Genomic DNA, 17,443 nt, shown 5'->3' on the forward strand with positions numbered 1-17,443 from the left:
CCGTGGCGGTTGGAAGGAGGAGATTAACACAGCCGCTTCTTGGCCTTCCCTAATATTCTTTATATTTACTTATCATGATATTTGTAATTGTATTGATCATGTTATTCTACTCCATTCCCTCGTAACCATTGATGAAGATGATCATTATCAAATATGATTCTTGATTCTTGCATCGGGATCAGTATCCACACCCGCACATACCAACCCGCGGGGCCACTAGTGAGATTAGTGTTGGGGCTTGCGATGGATTGCTCTGTCTCATTGTCTATGCTGTCCTTTGATGAAGGGTCTCTCTTTGATAATAGATGGAGTTATTCCTCCAGCTGCTCCTGTATCATACTCCTAGTCTAGTCAACAACAGATAGGAATAGCGAATCTATCTGGATCAGGAGAGAAGAGAAAGGGGTCCAGAGATCTCCCATCAGATCAGGTCATCATCTCCGTGATGATCTCCGGGATTTTAAATATAGTTATTTAACCAGGGAGATCAGTGGAACATGGTCCTCAAAGACTAAGGACTAGAGGACTAAAAGGGGGAGAACTACCAGAGGCAGTAATGCGGAGTAAGCCGTCCAATGTGATTCATTCGACCATGGTTGAGGATGAAGTCATGTAGTGGGGAGACAAGAGGGAGAAAGTGATGTCGTAGATGGATGATAGCTCCAAATCTTTCCAAACAACTCTAATTTCCTCTTCTCTTCTTTCTCCCCTCACTCTCTCCTCGGTCCTCCCCATCCTCCTGACTCTGATCGATCGTCTCCACGTCAATCCGATTGCTCTTCTTGATGCTGACTCTCTAACCTTGGATCCCCTATGCTCTCTTAGGCTAGACTCTCTCTCTCTCTCTCTCCTTCTCTCCTTCTCTCATCCAATTCTCTTGACTCTCTTCTCTTTTAACTTTTTCTCTCTGTTTCTTTTCTTTTTTTTTTTTTTTGGCTTGACTATCTTATTTGTTCCCCTGCTCTTTTCTTTTTTTTCCTTTTTCCTTTTTAATTTTTCTATCTTTTCTATCCTTTCTTTTTTTCTGTTCTGATTTGATCCTATTTCTTACTTGTCCCATGCTGATGGACTCATCTCCCTTCCACTTCCATCCTCTTCTCTCTCAACACTAGTATTGGACTGATCTTCCTGATCTCCCCCTTCCTCCCTCTTCCTACTACCCTACCCCCTCTCCCCACCCTTTACTCTTTTCTCTCTTCTCTCCTCCTCTTTCCCTCCCCTCTTCCTCCCCTCCGACCCCCCCCCCCCCCCCCCCCTCCCCCTACCCATCACTATACCCTCCATCCACATCGTGGGTGCTCACCTTCGTCACTCCTCATCATCGACACCCCCATAACTAAATGATGCCCCTAGCGAGGGTCCTCCTCGTGTGGTTTCCCCAAGCCTTCAATTGATCGCGTCTACTGCATGCCGATCCTCTCCCTCTCTTGCGCTCGTTACATGCAATTCGCCTGGTGCCCACTATGGCGAACCCCTACCACCCGCCCCAAGCCTCCATGACCAGCTTCCTACAAAACTCCTTGCAGCATCCCCAGGATCCCGTCCCGCTATCCGCCTTCTCCATCCTTGACCCCGGTCAGTTCCCCGAGAGCGTCGCCTTCTGGCATGACCCCACCCAACCACCCCACGGCCTTCCCGCCACCTCCCCCTCCTATCCGCCCACCTCGAAGCCGCTCCTGCAGCCCATCTCCGACCAGAAGAAGCACCGTCGCACCCGCAGCGGCTGCTTCACCTGTCGCTCCCGCCGCATCAAATGTGACGAGACCCGCCCCGTCTGCGATCGATGTCGCAAGGGCAACCGCGATTGTGTCTACCCCTCTCCCTCCGCCCCGGGCTCCGGGCCGAAGCCGGGTTCGCGTCCGACCGCCAAAGCCCGCGGCACGCGTCCGCAGTCGCGTAGCAGTGACTCGCCCAGTCAGGCCGGTTCGGAGGACTTTCACGTGTTGGAACCTATTGCGGATGATGGGGAGGAGGAAGAAGAGAGTGTCGGGTCCCATCTCTCCCCGTCCGGGGCGTCCAGTTCGATGAAGTCCCTACCGGGAGGCGTCCCCCGAAAGCATAGTGTCCAGTCGCTCCGCCAGCATGGCGCCAAGCAGCCCTCCGTCGCCACGTCCGAGACTTCCATGTCGCACCTCGACACCAGCAGTTCTCCCTCCACCGAAGCCTCCTCGCGATATGAGTCCATGAGCGCACGGTCCGCCAGCGTCGGTTTATCCACCGAGCCCCTCAGTTTCGACCATCTCCCGGAGGATCTCCAGTTCTATCTCAATTACCACCGCGAGTTCTTAACCTTCCACCACTACTTCATGAAGTCGCGCGGGGATCCGTTCATCCATCGGACCCTCCTCGAGTTTGCGCTCCAGTACGAGCCGCTCCTCTACGCCGTCGTCGGGTTTGTCGCCTATCACCACTGCGTCCAGCTCGGCACCGGGAAACTTTTCTCGTTCCTCAAATACTACAATATGGCCTTGAAACTGTTACGGCGATCGTTGGCCTCGACCAAAACCCACGGTGAAGCGACGCTCATGACGGTGTTGGTGCTCACCAACTTTGAGGTGAGTCTGGACTATTCACCTTACCTTTCGTGCTCCGCTGATATCTCTAGGAATGCGTCGGGGACTGGGTCAATCTGATCGATCACCACCAAGCGGCCCATGCGTTAGTCCAGGAGGTATTGACGTTAGATTCCATCACAACGAATCCCCTCCATGGTCATATCTTCCTGTGGTATAGCCGGTTCGATCTGATCGCGGGCATCTTGGCGGGCAACGAGGTAGTCTTGGGTCGGGAGTGGTATGTCGCCAAAGAAGACCACGACGCCTTTGTCGCCGCCCGCTCGCCGGACGACCCCGACAAACAGCTGGCCCTGGTCGAATCAATCACACGCCGATTTGGACTCGAAATGGCCTCGTTATTCGCCAAGTTACGGCGGAACTTGATCCAGCTCGACGAGTTCAACCGACAGAGCAAGTATCTCGAACAGATGCTGGACCGGATACACGGGATTTTGGAACTACTCCGCGCGCCGGAGTGGACCGTCCAGGAGTATCCGCACCGGGTCCCCTTGACCGACGATGACGTGGTGGATCCTTACGTTCCGGGGGGCTTGCTTTACGGGCCGTACTGGGATGTCAATTACGCCTGGATCGAGTATCATTCCGTGAAAGCCATGTTCAAGTATCAGCTCTCGTCCCTGACGCATTCGCCCGTGGAAGAACTGAAAGTGATCGAGGTGGAGGTGTGTCGACTGATCGAGTCGATCCACCGATGGCCGGACAAAGAGAATGGGTACATGTACGCCTTTAAGAACTGCTTCGGTCTGAGCGCCATGCTTCTCCACGACAACCCCAAATATGTTGCGTGGAGCTGCCACAAACTCGCCCTATTGGAACAAAACGGGTATGTCACAGACTGTTTTACTTATATTTATTTTCCAGCACTAATGGACTTTCAGATATATGATTCCGCCCAAGTTACGATCAGGGCTCGCGGTGCTTTTTCAGATGCCGGAGATCAACCATTGGTGGCTTCCGAATGATGAAGGCTATCCACCGATCATCCGGGAAATACGTGCGATGACCGAGGAGCGAACGAACAACCCTCGGGATCACTTCCGGGAGAGCGTCCGCGATCTGAAGACGTTATTCTACAAGATCAACATCGACGATACCGAAAGCGAAGGCAGTCCCGCTTCCATGGGGGATAATCTATAACAGTCTTTGTGCCTAGACTTCGCAGTTTGTCTGGAAGATCTATGTCCGAACGATACCCACCAACCGTATACCACTACCCATATAACGCCTCGTCACCTCTCCCACCATCTCCGCGGCGACTCTCCACAGCGAGTGACCGGCTTTGAACCCCTGAACTCCCCCCTCACCATAAATTCCCATATTTAATACCGCATATACCCCTGGCTTACCCATTAACGATCTACGAACTATATACTGTTGCTGTGCTGTGACTTGTGATTGTGTCTGTGAACCTTAGAGTTGGATTAGAGGAGTGAACGATTGACGATTGGCGGGAGGCTTTCTGGAAGCGATAGCCATCAATATATGGTTTATACATATATTTACCACGTTCAATGTACTATTCTCCGTGTCTTCATGGTGGATATGTTAGATGTAATATTGTAGTCTATTCGCTGGCTACCTATAGCAGTATATACCGTCCTATCCAGGTACCTAGGTAAGAAAGTACTCCATATATTCCTGAGTTTTCATACCGCTCTAATCTAGTTGTAGAGCAAGCAATGTATAGAATCGTGTACAAGAGAGGAACATAGATCCTCGCCAGCTGCACATACCCATGAGTCACCGATAGTTACTACTCGACGCCCGTCATAGTTCCAGCTAAGCTGTTTGATTGTATACAAACAAGTCAGTAGTTATCAACAGTATATGACTAACCCTACTACAAGATCGAATATCAAAGCAGTGTCTAGTTAAATATCATTCATGTAAGTGACTGCAATCCATTGGCATATCAGAGATCTGATCGGCTCAGTTATGGAACATCATTTGAGGCACCCGGCTGAGAAGTATTATACACAGTGATTGTCTTGGGGCAATAGCTGGAGGGCTTTGTATTACATTATACAAAAACATATCGGAGAGAAGATGATAGCCATTACGGAGCATACAGAGTAGAGGAATATGTCAGTGACGGTGAAGAGCCCTGGACTGTCAACTTAGGCGGATGGCTTTGTGACAGTGCACCTTTTACTATTTGACTAAGGGGAGAGAATCAACTCACGTGGTGTACATAGATTTATCTATTGCTCTGGTTCTCCTATAATCAGCGTTCTGTCTTTCCTATCCATTATTCGTCATCTCAGAGCCAAAATATTGTACATGATCCCGTCACGCCCATTATCACATTACGCTTTGGGAAAGGCTCTTGATCGGGCGTAAGGAGAGATGGAAACAGGGTAGAAGAATCCTTCCGTCTCTTTGATATTCATGAGGGTTGCAGTTCTTGTTACTCCGTCCCAGTTCCCCCCATCTGCACTGAGCGTTCTTCGTCACCCATTGATTTCATGTGATTATTTGGATACAGAAGAAGAAGCAGCAGGAACCTCCCTCGCCAAAACAACAGTCTCCAACCCCCCAGCCAACTCCCCCCCACCACCACCATACTCCCCATCCGCCTCAGTCTCTATCCCCCAAGGCAACGAATCAACATCAACCTCCCACCCAAGCAAACACCGCAGCACGACCCCCGCCCCCGCCTTACTCATAACAGCATTCATCTCCTTGCACCGCTCGTAGCAAACACACTCCACGCATCCTTGCGGATTAAGACACGGACAGCCCTCTATCCTCGCCACCGCGCGCTCGAGTAGCATGTCGATGAATTCGAACGCTTTGGCTGCTATCCCCGACCCGCATGGTCCGCCCTTCGCGTCGTAGAAGGTTAGACGCGCCGGTCGTTGGCGAGCGGGTGGTTTTAACAATTTCTCCACATTATCTTTAAGATTACCCCTGGCAAAGCCAGGACGAGAAGAGGACTGTGAGGCGAGGCGCAGATTCTTACCCAGCTCCTTTTTCGCAACCTTGCACTCCGTGCGGACGTCGCCAGGGGAGGAGATCACGAAGGTTGGAAGCAGGGAGAGCACGGCGTGTTCGGCGGCATGGATGGCTGCTGCTGCGTTTAGGTTGTGCGAGGAGAGGATGGAGAGGGCGCGCGCTGGGATGTCGAGCCACATGCCTTTTGTGTGGATTTCGATTGGGGGGTTGGAGACGGGTACTGCGTCGAGGATTTGGCCGATTTTGTCGAGTTTGAAGAAGCCGTAGACTATGGCGTGGATGCGGACGGGGCCGTAGAAGGCTTTGCTGGGGTCTGAGTCCTTACTGTTGTTGGTGTCTTCTGGGGGTTGGTTGGTGGGTGGTTGTGGTGATGACGGCGATGGCTGTGGTGGAGAGGCTAGGATGGGACGCATCATCTCCGTCTCGATCGGGTCGATGTCCGTATAGTCGCGCTGCATGGTGGTCCAGCTGACGTGGACGCGGATAACGCGGGCAAAGTGCATGTCTGGGTTGAGCTCTTGCACTAGATAGGTCTGGCCCTGGTGTAAAAAGATCCCCCCTTCATAGATGGTGAAGAAGGCTCGCGAGGCCTCTACCTCTTCTAGGACCACGTTGCGCGCGTTGGTCGTGTCGATCACTGCAAAGTGCTGGTCCTCAGTATCGCGGATCGAGACGCTACGGGACGGCTGCGGCCGGAAGCGCTCGTGGCAGTGGTAGAAGCCTAGTCCGTCGCGGGTGAGCCGCGTGGTCGCGAGAGTAGGCAGCTGGGGCCCAAAGTAGACGGTGTCTTCGTCAGGGCGAATGGGCATCTCGAAGGCAGCGCACTGCACGTGGCCTTCTAGGATGAGCTCGTTGGCGAGGTCAACCTGCAGTGCACAGTTAGGCTGTGTGAACAGCTCCTCCGGATTGCGCATGTAGTACTGGTCGGTTGGGAAGCGGTCTCCGACCAAGACGGACAGCGAGTCCTTGTTGCGGCGGCCGGCGCGGCCGCTCTGCTGTCGCAGGTTGGAGATTGAGTACGGGAACCCCATTGTGATGACTGCGTCGAGCGAGCCAATGTCGACACCGAGCTCGAGCGCGTTGGTCGCTACGACGCCCATCAGCTGGCCTTCGAACATCTCTTTCTCGATCTGTCGACGGTCCTGCGCGCTGTAGCCGCCGCGGTAGCCCATGACTAGCTTTCCAACTTCTTCGCGCCGCAGGACCCGGAACTCGTTCCGTACGGCTTGCAAGAGGCTCTCGCAGAGGCGCCGCACTCTGCAGAATGCGATTACTCGCACGCCTCGTAGGATCAGTTGGCAAAATAAGCGTGCGGTTTCAGCTACGCTGTCTGCCCGTCCGGACGTCGGGTCGTGGGGATCTTTGAATGGCGTGTTCCAGCAAATGAATTCCTTCTGGCCTGAAGGGGAACCGTCAAAGTCAATCAGCTTGACATCGTCGACGCCGAATATCGCCTTCATGTGGTCTTCCGGGTTGGCGACGGTCGCCGAGCATGAGATGAACCGGACGTGTCGGTTACCTACGGCAGCACAGATCCTACGCAGCCGGCGCATGATAAACGCGACGTGGGACCCGAAGAGGCCGTCGTAGACGTGTAGCTCGTCGACCACGACGAATTTCAGGTTCTGCAGAAAGGAGCGCCATGCGCTTTCCTGTGGTAGAATCGTGATGTGGAGCATGTCGGGGTTGGTAAAGACGATGCGCGCTTCGTCGCGGATGAGGTTGCGGCTCTCCATCGGGGTGTCTCCATCAAAGGTCTCGACCATTGTGTCCTGGAAGCCGTCCATGTACTGTAGCAGCTCTTTCATGCTGCGTCTCTGGTCCTGTGCCAACGCCTTTGTGGGGAATATGTACAGTCCGCGACTGAGGTGGTCCTTCTCCAACTCATGCAGCATGGGGACCTGGTAGATCAACGACTTGCCGGAACTGGTCGAGGTGGAAATAATGACATTGTGGCCTTCATACAAATGGTTGATCGCGTCCGCCTGGTGCGAGTAGAACTGTGTAATCCCCTTAGTGTTATACAAGGCATTCACCAGGCCCTGTGACAGCTCGAAATTCAACTCCCCAAAAACTGCCTGCTGGGCATCGAACACCCGATGTCCCTCTGGGACGATCTGAGTCGTGTACCAGTCCATAGTCCTTATCTCCTCAATAATCTCAGCAATCGACTTGCGCTCCGTCGGTATGCGAGGCGGCGGCTTCGATTTGACCACCGCATTGCCGCCATCAGCAGCTTCCGGAGGAACAGGAACATAGGCATTCTTCTCTGACTCCAGTTCCTCGACAGGGTCCTTGCCTTCACCCTCGCACCGCACCAAAAAAGCATCAATAGCGTCCGCAAACTTCTTGTTCCGCTTCTCAATCAACGCCAGCATCTGCTTCTGGCTGTAAACAGGCATCTTCAAATCTTCATCTCTCATCTTCCGCACGGGTTTCGCAGGCTCCCCAGTCTTAGGCTGCTGCACCTCCCGCTTGAGAACACCATCCACAAACTCAAAAAGCAAGATTTTCCTCTCCAGTTCCTGGTTCTCCACATCCTGGGGCGAGTCACCATCCACAGATAACCCATTCCGCCCATACGTCTCCAGCACCTCCTTCTCGCCCGAATTCATGACCTCCAACTGAGACTCATCTACATACTCGAAGCGCACCGCGCGCGGGACAAGGGTTTTCACCCTCGCGATGTCCTCGACCGTTAAGCTCTCCCCACCCAGCTGCGCCTGAACGGCATTTTTGATATTCTCAAAAGTAGTGGCAAAGTGCTTCCGCGTGCAGCAGAACGTATACACGAGGTTCAGCGCGCGGTGGGTCCGAGATAGCTTCTTGAAGGGCTCAGGCCAGGCGCCCGAGGGGGTCTGTTTTTTGGGTGCGGCGGTGGGGACTTTGGGTTTACGACCGCGTTGCTTGGGTTTCTGAGTAGACTTTAAAGATGTTTCGTGAGTGCTGGGCGCATCGTCGCTGGTGACGTCGCTTGTTGCTGTATTTTGAGCTGATTTGCTTTGCTCCGGCTCGGGAGTGGCTGAGCTTTCTGTTGCTTTGTGAACCGAGCTATCAACTTGATTGTCTTCTTTGGTGGAAGCTCTCTTTCGCTTTTGTCCAGAGTATGGCAGTGTCGTGGGTGAGGCTGGGGTGGTCATCTTGATAGTGCCTCATGGTGTCTTTATAAGAGACCAGGGAGGCTCAGTAGGTACAAACTGCCTGGAGACGAGTCCATTGATTCCGATAACAGAATTTTAGTGTACCACAAGGTCGATTGAGTGTGCTCAAGAGGAGGTCAATATATCTTCATCTCTCACCGTTCGATGGTTGAAGAGGCGACAAGTATGATCGATCTACACCATGGGTCGGATTACAGGTCTAACCCGTTTTGGAATCTAAATCACGTGGATCAGTTGAGATATATTTGTAGGCAGCATGTAGCCTGTATTCTAGTTTACATCGAGATACGCTTTCAATGATTTGAGTTCGAGTTGGGCATACCACTGCCACGTCTGCAGATATTTATAATTAGGTACAGTTGGCAGTAAGCGTGCATACTGTGCGGGGGGTGGCTATGAATCAAACTAGAAACACCATCATAGTATGTACTCTACACAGTTCGCTATAGTAGATGAAAGCGAACATATAGACGTGCTATAACTGAAGACTGTACAGTGGGGCGCCGCAAACTCATGTATATTCATAAAGAATGGCGCAGCAACAAGAACAAAATGAACAGAATTAAAAAGCCAATATCAAGGACAAATAACCTTGATATCGACTACCAAACGCAGAGAGCCACACTCCCAAAGCCCTAGTCGGCACACACTCCTTGTATACTCCTCTTCCTAAATGCAAAAATCCTACGTCCCAGATCCCCAAGTCCCCCACTCCCGCACGCCAGAATTCAGGTGAGGGAGAAGCCTTGATGCTTTTAGACCGACGAGCTTCTCGGCAGGCTATCGTTGGCTTCAGCGAGGGCGCCCCTACAGCGAATTACAGACTGGTCGCGCCGTCTGTGCTGTGGGCCGGCTTATTGATGCTCGAGGAGGCTGCACACCACCTGGTAAAGCTCCTTGGTTTGTTCTTCGTTACCGGTCTGTGCTGGATTAGCTTTCCTGATTTCGATTCTCGTTGGTAAGGGGTTGGAATATACCCGTAGCAAGGTCGGGACGGATCGACCACTCTCAAGGCTGGCGAGATGGATCTGCTTCGACTTGGGCTCTTTGCCTGCGGCATCACCAACCGTCATGCCCTTGAAGATGGGCGTGTTCAACATGACGCGCCCAACGCCGTCAGCGCGCATGATCAAGCGGGCTGCCTTCTTATTCTCCTTTCCATCGGTCACCTTGACATTGACTTTGAAGGTGCCGACTCCCCGCTCCCGCCATTCTCTATCAGAGAACTGGAACAGCTTTGCCTTGCAAGCAAAGTATGTCTTCTCTTCTTCCTCGCCCGTTTCAACTATCGAGAAAAAGGTCTAGTCAGTAGGCGTACGTGCGATATTAAAGCCGTGGGTACATACTCGGCCGCTCAAAAAATCTCTCATCAGTCTTGTCCTGCTCAAATTCGCCAGGGCCGGTGTCTTCCTCTTGTTGAGCTTCGTTCTCATCTTCCTCCTCCTCCTCGGCAGCCCCAAACGGCTTGTCCTTACTAGTACTGGTACTACCAAGGACGCTAGGCCCACCTGGCGAAGCGAAACTTGTGAGGCCGCCTGTCGTCCCAGCGGACCCGAAACCGCCACTGAAGCCAGAAAAACCGGACCCCAGACTCGCAAATCCTGAAGATCCAGCTCCAGATGCAAAACCAGTCGCGGGGGACTTTGCAGGCTCTGTCGAAGCCGGCGACTTGAATACAGATGAGCCAGAGCTTCCTAACGAGCCGAAGGGAGACTTCTCTGAGCCTGCAAAAGCGGACAGGCTAGATGCTGCGAAGGCGGATGAGGAGGTAGCAGCGGCTGGTTTTGCGGATTCCCCTTTCGAATCCGAGGCACCAAGCGAGCCAAATGGTGAGATAGTCGAAGTATTTGCGAATCCACTAGCTGCAGGCACCTGTTCAAACACAAACACAATCAGCACGAGCTCTATTTCCCCAAAGCTCGAAGAAACCAAAACTTACCGAGCTCTTCTCTTCGTCTCGGTGCCGCTTCTTTTCAGGCTCTCCCTCCACATCAGGCTTGTCTTGGGCCGCACCGTTCTCCACGGAGCCCTTGTCGTTGGATTTCTCGGCCGCCTCTTCCGCCACGGGCTCATCTTTATCCAGCTGATCCCTGCTTCGCTTCTTCTTAGGAAACTTTTTATCGGCGCCCTCGTCGGCCATCAGGGGCTTCTCCGCCAGGGCGTTGTCCTCGTCTTCGGGGTTCGAGTCGCGCGACCGCTTCCGTCGATGCTCAGGGTCTTCCTCCATTTCAGGCTGATCTTCGTTAAACGACCGCTTCCTGCCCCTACTGCTAGCCCGACTGTCCTCACTCCCGGGCGCTTGATCACCAGAGCCGTTGGTTGGATCCTCCGATACCGAATTCGTAGGGGCGGAAGTAATGGTCGTCTCCTTCAACTTGTTCCGAACGGGCCGCTCGCCACTGCCGTCATTATCGGATGTCTGGGAATCTTCCGCAGCGACCGCTGGAAAATGCATCGTCAGCACGAATAAAAAATCACGCCAGTCGAATCGCAACTGTTTGGGACTTGACGGGGAAAAATCGCATCGTGCGGACACAGCGCAACCCCGTTACGTCACTTTCATACCTTTGGTATCCATGGGCTCGTCCTTCAGTACAACTAACGTTCCGCAAATGTAAGCATCACCCTGTAAGCAAGACACACCCGTCGGCTTTGCCGACCAATGTGGTGTGATCCCTCTCCAACTCACCTCCATATCGCGGTTCCGAAGTCATACTGGGGTAGACCGTTTCAAAATGCCGCCAAAAATTCCGATCGAACCAAAAGTACCAAGTGGGGGGGAAACCAGTCGATCTCAAGCGAAGCCGATCGCAGGGGAGCAAGACGTTTTAAGCCGCGTCGGGGTGGGGGATCGGGAGTAGGCAGGATGTATGGCCTGTGAGTAGACAACAAAGACGTCAGCGTATGAACGAGGCCTTCCAGGATCCAGACAAGTTGCGTCGGAATCTAAGTTCGAGCCCAGCTCAACCCAATGCAGAGCAGGCCGTGCAAAGCAGGTGAAAAACGCAAAGCGAAAACCGGTCCCACCAGCCAACGCAGTGAGGAAGAAAACCCATACCAGTTTCTGCGCCCGTTGTAGAGATCGCGAACAGGACTTGTCGACTTCAGAGATTTCGTCGCTCAAGTCTCCGTAGCCAGTGCAGCAGACGTTAAAGATAGCGCTTTTGCTCACGGTGGGCGGCAGCCAAAGCTTGATAGGTGAGCGGGCGCCTCGGCAGAGCTCGTACGAGCGACCCAAAGCTTGGTATTAACCGACAAGAAGGGAATTAAACGGCTGAGGTCCCTCACTCAAGGTTGCGAAAGTGACAGGACGGTAGACTGATCTGACGAGGGAGTGGTGCGAGTCGAGTCGAGAAGATTCAAGTGTCGAGTAGACGAACGGGTTGCCAGCAATCAAGCGGCGCTGCTTTGTTGTCGTTCGACGGACCTGTCGCCCGGTCACCGCCCCGCCGCATTTAGTATGCGTTGTGTATGGAGGGGGGAACTTCTCGGCACTGATATCACCACCGTTTTCATTTGTTTATTACATGCTAGTAAGCCTAACGAAATTCAGATGCGCAACGTTCCATTGGATATCTTCTGGTCGCTAGGATGGGTTCTAATATCAAGACATACAAACATTGAGGCATGAAAAAAAAAAAAATAGGAAATAAAGGGGAAAAATAAAAGGAAAAAAGGGAAAAAAGGGAAACAAGAGAAATGGTAAGAGATAAGAAAGTAAATAGAGCAACGTTGAGATGAACGACACACCACATGGGATACACTTTGGTCTATTCATCTTTTCTTCTCTGGCATACTCATCCATACAATGGTGCTGGTCGTATTACCAGGAATCCTGCCACAGCTACCATACCAACTCACCCCTCCGTTTAGCTGATGAAACAGAGGCAACCGATCGCAATGTAAAACACGAACAACGGATATACCGCAATACCCACACGGTTGCGAACGACTCCCGAGCCGCCCAGAATGCTGACACCTGCAGCCAAAGACCATGCGACCAAGACGAGATATACCGGTATCCGTGCAATGGTTGGAAGACCGAAGGCACTAAGCAGGGCAGCGATGACCAGAGGGAAGAGGGTGTAACCGATGATGCAGACCGACTGGAAAAAGGAACTAGACAAGCCAAAGTCGTCAGTAATTGTGCCTTGCGCGGTCGCGAGGCGACGGAGTATTGGGACATACATGTTTCCGCCCAGTAATTTGATCTGGAGAGTCACAACCATTTCGCCGAGCCAGACAATACAGAAGACGCCAGAAAAGACGACATCGGTCTGCTCGCTCGAGGCCCGCATTGACAAGAACATGCTCAGCAGCAAGCAGAAGACCAGGGGACCCCTAGACGCAAAGAAAAAGAAAAAGTGGTTAGCAAAGCTGTAGCAAGAATGTCCCACGTTGTAACTCCCTCCCCGCGCTCACTTACCAAAGATCCCAATCGCGCAAGCCCTCACTCATCCCACCCTGCAAGACAACATCGGCATCAGGCCAACGACCCATGATATTCCTCAACCCGCCGCCAAACCCAGTCGCCTCTCCTCGCTCGGCAGCGCCAATGCCTCCGCCCCCACGCTGCAACATACCACCGATCAGGTACTTAGGCCAGAGGACCTGATGCATCTTCTCCCACACGGCGCGAAAGTCGCGCGACAGGGTATCCCACACACTCTCATCGATGGTGTTGTGAGGGGCGCGACGGTCTTCGCCGGGGATGGAGGACGTCAGGTAGTTTCCCGAGAGGTTGCCGCCGCGAGAGCCCGACGAGTCAGACTGGATGTTTCCCCTCAGGGGAGCGGTGTCGGAGGTATCGTGCAATGGGTCGTCGGCGTCGATAGCTGTGAGATAAGAATTGAGCCGGTCAGTCAGTCACATGGCAAGCTTCTCGAGACAAGAAAAGCGGATCGCTGATTGAAAGGAGGCAAGCATGCGACAAGAAAATCTCACCATTGTCAGCTTCGATAACATCATCATCAAGAATTGATTCATCGTCGTGCGAGTCCCTGTGGGGATAGTCCGCTGCTGCGCTGGCCATGATGGGTTATATTGTGGTGATGGTGGTTGTTGTGTCCAGGTCTGTTCGAGTCGCGGGAGTATTTAGCACCTCGGGGACATCGCCTATTGCGGCGGAAAGCGTTCGAGCGAATAGAGCTGTCGGATAGAACCAACAAGGCTGTCGAGAGGATTCGAGCAGAGAGTGCTTGACGGAGTAGCTTGTTGTCTACTCGGAGAGGCTAGAGTGGCATTACTACTTACGTACGCGGCACGGGCTGAAAGGGGAAGGCGGAACGTGCCCGGCGATTAATTATCAGCTTGAAACATCACTTGTTACAGCAATTCTTGAATATCTAATTTCATATGCTACAAAGACTCCATCTATAAATACAGTGTATATCTTTTTGAGGCGCCAGCTAAACAACTCCTCCAACAGCCGTGACTATGGACAGACAAACACAACATATCTCGAAATCTAGAATGTGCGACCCAGCTGTAAGTAAAGGTCACCAGTAGTATACACATGAGTAGTAAGACATCAACATCAACGCCTGTATATGCATGCATTAAAGAAAGGAGGGGGGTAGAGTCGACCAAGAAACAATGTCGATTATATCAAAACCGTTGGTGCATTTTGCTGAGTTCTTAAACCTCAGCATGAGAGTCGCCAACCTCCTCGGGAGCAGCGTCCGCATTTTCTCTATCCTTGAACTCCAATATTTGATCCGGAGTCGGCGCCACCAGCATCTTCGCGTACTTCTTCTCCAGCTCGGCCTTGGAGTATTTTCTCAACTCCCTCGACTCATTCTCCAGAGCCTTGCGCTCGTCTTTGGAGACCGAAGTCGCGTGTTCCGGCTTCAAGATATTATCCATCAAGCCTCGATACTGGATCAACACCTTCACGGACAGAGAGCCGTCCACTGCCTGCTGAAGCATGTTCCGCGGCAGACGACGACCGATGGGCACAACCTGTCCGTGCTCGAGAGCCGTGGCCAGCTTAGTGACATGTGGTCGCAGCTGTTCGACAGCCACCTTCTGCAAGGCGATCTGTAACTCTCGACCAAGATTCCCCAGCTTTTTGGAGGCCTTGTTCGCGTTATCGAGACCATTCAGCGTGACGAGGGATTGGGGATTGCGCTCCAAAGTCCGGATGAGGTCCAGGTATCCCTCCAAGACGCGGGAATCCGGCAGAACAAGAGCCTCTCCCATGAGTCGGATGAGTTCATTGGCGTGTTTCAGGACATTCATGTTCTTTCGGTCGCGACGGCAGCTGCTCAACGCAATGTGGAATGACGTTCCCGATACTACCTTCGCCGGTACCATCTGATCGCGCACGACTTCAGCAGCTAAACGGCTCCCACGCGCAAGTCGCAGAAGTCGCAGGTACTCGTGGTAAGCGCCCATGTCTGGCTCGACCTTGTAAGGGTGGTCTTCTTGCGTAAGGTGCTGCCAGTAGCCCTTGCCAGCCCCCAGCGCTTGAGTCATCTCCATGCAGGTTTGGAGAATCAGTGTAAGTTCTCGATTGCCAACCGGGATGTGCTTTGGGCCCGAAGCCTCTGCAGTCCTCCCATTTTCCGGGGGAGAAACGTCCTCTGGAAGAACGGGGTTGAAGAGATCGTCGAAGTTTTCCTCCTCTTCCTCCTCCTCGGGCTTGGAGATCGCCCTCGGCCTGTAGAGCTGTTCTCCCTCATCAACAAAAGGTACATCCTCCACTTCTTCACTCTCGCGAAAACGCCCAGCCTGCAGTCTCGATCCCGCAGCGCGGCGTCCGCGAATCTCCGTAGGAGGTTTCTTCGCGAGGATGGGAATCCCCGCAGTCTGGTTCAGCAACGCGAAAACATCGTAGCAATCGCGATCGGTGGAGCCTCCCTGGAGCACCTTGGCCATGGCGCTCACGAGACGGTTATCAAGCTCCATCTGGCCTTTCCTCCATCGGTACACCACGTCCGCCCAGATCCGCTTACCCTCCGTCACGCTTTGTGCCTTTCTCGCCAGAGCCCGGTCGGTGTCGGGGGCACTCTCAACCGCCAGGTCCTTCTGAGCAGCATCGTATATAGCTCTCAAAATAATAGAGTACGTAGTCGGATCTGGCGAGTTCGGCCCGTCCTCGGGCAGCTCGCCGGCCACTTGCCAGAGGGTCTCCAAATCCGTATGGTAGCAGCAGACCTTCAGCATCGCGTTCCCGTGGATGATATTCTGCTCGACGAACGAGTTGGGCGCCGAGATGGACCGGTAGATAGAAAGCGCCGTCTTGACCGGGTCGAGTCCAGCGTCTTTCCCAGCCTGACTCAGCCCATCTAACATGATCGTATAAGTCCTCGACGTCGGCTTCCGGCCTCTCTTTTTCATCTATATTCGCAAAAAAAAAAGTCAGTCAGCCACAATCCCCGATCCGACACCTCACCAAACGAAAGAACAACACACCTCATGATAAAACTTAAAAGCCGCCAGCGCCCGCCCACTCTCCATACAATACTCCAGCAGACGATTCCACGCCACCGAGCACTCCATGCGTTCTTTCTGCGCCTCGCGAACCAACGCCGCCGCCAAAGCGACATTCCCCGCGCCCAGCAGCCTCGCAACTCGGTCGGCCAGCGCCCGAGGGTCCTTCAACCACTTGATCTCCATGTCGACGACCTTCCGATTAACCGGACTGGTCAAGTCCACCCTTCCGCGCGCTTTGAGTGACGTCCCCGCAGCTGCGATATCGAGGAGCGGATCGGCTTCTGCATCGTTCGTGTGGCGTGTTCTTGTCTCTGGGGCATCGGGCGTTTCCCTCGGGGTAGTGTCTCTGTTCAAGGCGTCCCAATCGGAGGGTTCGTGCTCGGTAGAGAACTTCCTGATGTTCACTGGTGACCCAATGCGTCTGGAATTCGCACTCTGGGAAATGCTCAGCGCCCTCTGACCGAACACGCCGCGGATCCCGCCGGACCAATTTGCGCACGCGCACGCAGAAACCCTCATTGCCATATTATTGTTCCTGAACCCCGTTCGCAGAGCGCTGACATTATTTCCGCGAAGCATTTAAGTGTTATACTGACTGATATCCGCTGGTCTCGTGGCGCAGGGAAGATTTTTCGAGTCGCCGCTGGATAGAAAAGATGTAATGAATATAATACACCAAACGAATGTGGCGAAAAGAGAAAGAAAAGAAGAAGAAAAACAATATGCAGGTTTATACAAAAACCACTCAAATGCAGACCCAAAAATCTCTCCAAGAAGGAACTGAGAACTGCGACAGATCGAATACCGTCCTATGGCTGCAACCGCAATCGCATCTGATTTCATCGCGCCCCCAGACACTTTTTGGATGAGTAATCTGATCAGCACAACTTGCCTCAGACATTAGTGTTAGTCAGCGGGCATAAGTTACAGCTCGACACCTCAGGCAGCAAAGCGTTCCCGCTACTTAACTCAGTCAACCAAAACTTGCAGCCATTATAACTATGTGAAGATCATTGGAACTACTAAGATCCGGTTGAATTTAGAGCTAAATTATTGAGATACATACTCCGGAGTGCTCTCCCAGTTGTTAGTTCGCTCACGACCCATAAATTAGTCAGCTCCTACCAGACCTCGAGAAGTTGCTCCGTATCCATAAAGCCCACTAAATTGATCTCAACCAAGATCTATAGGAAATAGTACATACTACTAGTACTCGGTAGTTACCGGGGATCTTAACCCTCGCGCCAAATCCAGATAACCTTACAAATTAATAAACAAATAAAGTATAAGAAAGGCAGGTAAATACAAACTAGA

At 52.8% G+C, this 17,443-nt stretch overlaps 4 protein-coding genes across 4 annotated transcripts; 1 reads left to right on the top strand and 3 right to left on the bottom strand.

Moving 5' to 3' along the window:
* Positions 1–1,255: 1,255 nt before the first annotated feature.
* Positions 1,256–4,037, top strand: BDW47DRAFT_33702 (putative C6 finger domain protein). Its single transcript, XM_024818780.1, has 3 exons — positions 1,256–2,555; positions 2,606–3,399; positions 3,455–4,037. The coding sequence occupies exons 1-3, from the start codon at positions 1,464–1,466 to the stop codon at positions 3,711–3,713; spliced, it is 2,145 nt and encodes a 714-aa protein (XP_024671748.1). The 5' UTR covers positions 1,256–1,463; the 3' UTR covers positions 3,714–4,037.
* Positions 4,038–5,047: 1,010 nt separating this feature from the next.
* On the bottom strand, positions 5,048–11,147 carry BDW47DRAFT_117741 (uncharacterized protein; the record flags this gene model as incomplete). Its single annotated transcript, XM_024815118.1, has 5 exons — positions 5,048–5,837; positions 5,907–8,562; positions 9,609–9,977; positions 10,039–10,564; positions 10,632–11,147. The coding sequence occupies 5 exons, from the start codon at positions 11,145–11,147 to the stop codon at positions 5,048–5,050; spliced, it is 4,857 nt and encodes a 1,618-aa protein (XP_024671749.1).
* A 1,093-nt stretch (positions 11,148–12,240) lies between these two features.
* BDW47DRAFT_106210 (Yip1 domain protein) lies at positions 12,241–13,892 on the bottom strand. Its single transcript, XM_024812727.1, has 4 exons — positions 13,637–13,892; positions 13,119–13,527; positions 12,881–13,033; positions 12,241–12,811 (listed from the first exon to the last, which is right to left on the bottom strand). Exons 1-4 carry the CDS (start codon positions 13,722–13,724, stop codon positions 12,562–12,564), a joined length of 900 nt encoding a protein of 299 aa, XP_024671750.1. The 5' UTR covers positions 13,725–13,892; the 3' UTR covers positions 12,241–12,561.
* A 194-nt stretch (positions 13,893–14,086) lies between these two features.
* Positions 14,087–16,928, bottom strand: BDW47DRAFT_106211 (pentatricopeptide repeat-containing protein). The gene is made up of 2 exons (XM_024812728.1): positions 16,109–16,928; positions 14,087–16,033 (listed from the first exon to the last, which is right to left on the bottom strand). The coding sequence occupies exons 1-2, from the start codon at positions 16,706–16,708 to the stop codon at positions 14,330–14,332; spliced, it is 2,304 nt and encodes a 767-aa protein (XP_024671751.1). The 5' UTR covers positions 16,709–16,928; the 3' UTR covers positions 14,087–14,329.
* Between the last annotated feature and the right edge of the window lie 515 nt (positions 16,929–17,443).

Source organism: Aspergillus candidus (assembly GCF_002847045.1).
Source record: "Aspergillus candidus strain CBS 102.13 unplaced genomic scaffold BDW47scaffold_24, whole genome shotgun sequence".
NCBI classification, from domain to species: Eukaryota; Fungi; Ascomycota; class Eurotiomycetes; order Eurotiales; family Aspergillaceae; genus Aspergillus; species Aspergillus candidus.

Bases quoted from the DNA above. Each gene is read 5' to 3' on its own strand.
- BDW47DRAFT_106211 (XM_024812728.1), bottom strand. From the start codon at position 16,708: ATGCTTCGCGGAAATAATGTCAGCGCTCTGCGAACGGGGTTCAGGAAC. The intron at 16,034-16,108 runs GTGTGTTGTTCT...TTGCGAATATAG, and splicing joins CTTTTAAGTTTTATCATGAG to ATGAAAAAGAGAGGCCGGAA.
- BDW47DRAFT_33702 (XM_024818780.1), top strand. From the start codon at position 1,464: ATGGCGAACCCCTACCACCCGCCCCAAGCCTCCATGACCAGCTTCCTA. The intron at 2,556-2,605 runs GTGAGTCTGGAC...TGATATCTCTAG, and splicing joins TGGTGCTCACCAACTTTGAG to GAATGCGTCGGGGACTGGGT. The intron at 3,400-3,454 runs GTATGTCACAGA...ATGGACTTTCAG, and splicing joins GCCCTATTGGAACAAAACGG to ATATATGATTCCGCCCAAGT.
- BDW47DRAFT_106210 (XM_024812727.1), bottom strand. From the start codon at position 13,724: ATGGCCAGCGCAGCAGCGGACTATCCCCACAGGGACTCGCACGACGAT. The intron at 13,528-13,636 runs GTGAGATTTTCT...CTTATCTCACAG, and splicing joins TGTTATCGAAGCTGACAATG to CTATCGACGCCGACGACCCA. The intron at 13,034-13,118 runs GTAAGTGAGCGC...CTTTGCGTCTAG, and splicing joins TTGCGCGATTGGGATCTTTG to GGGTCCCCTGGTCTTCTGCT.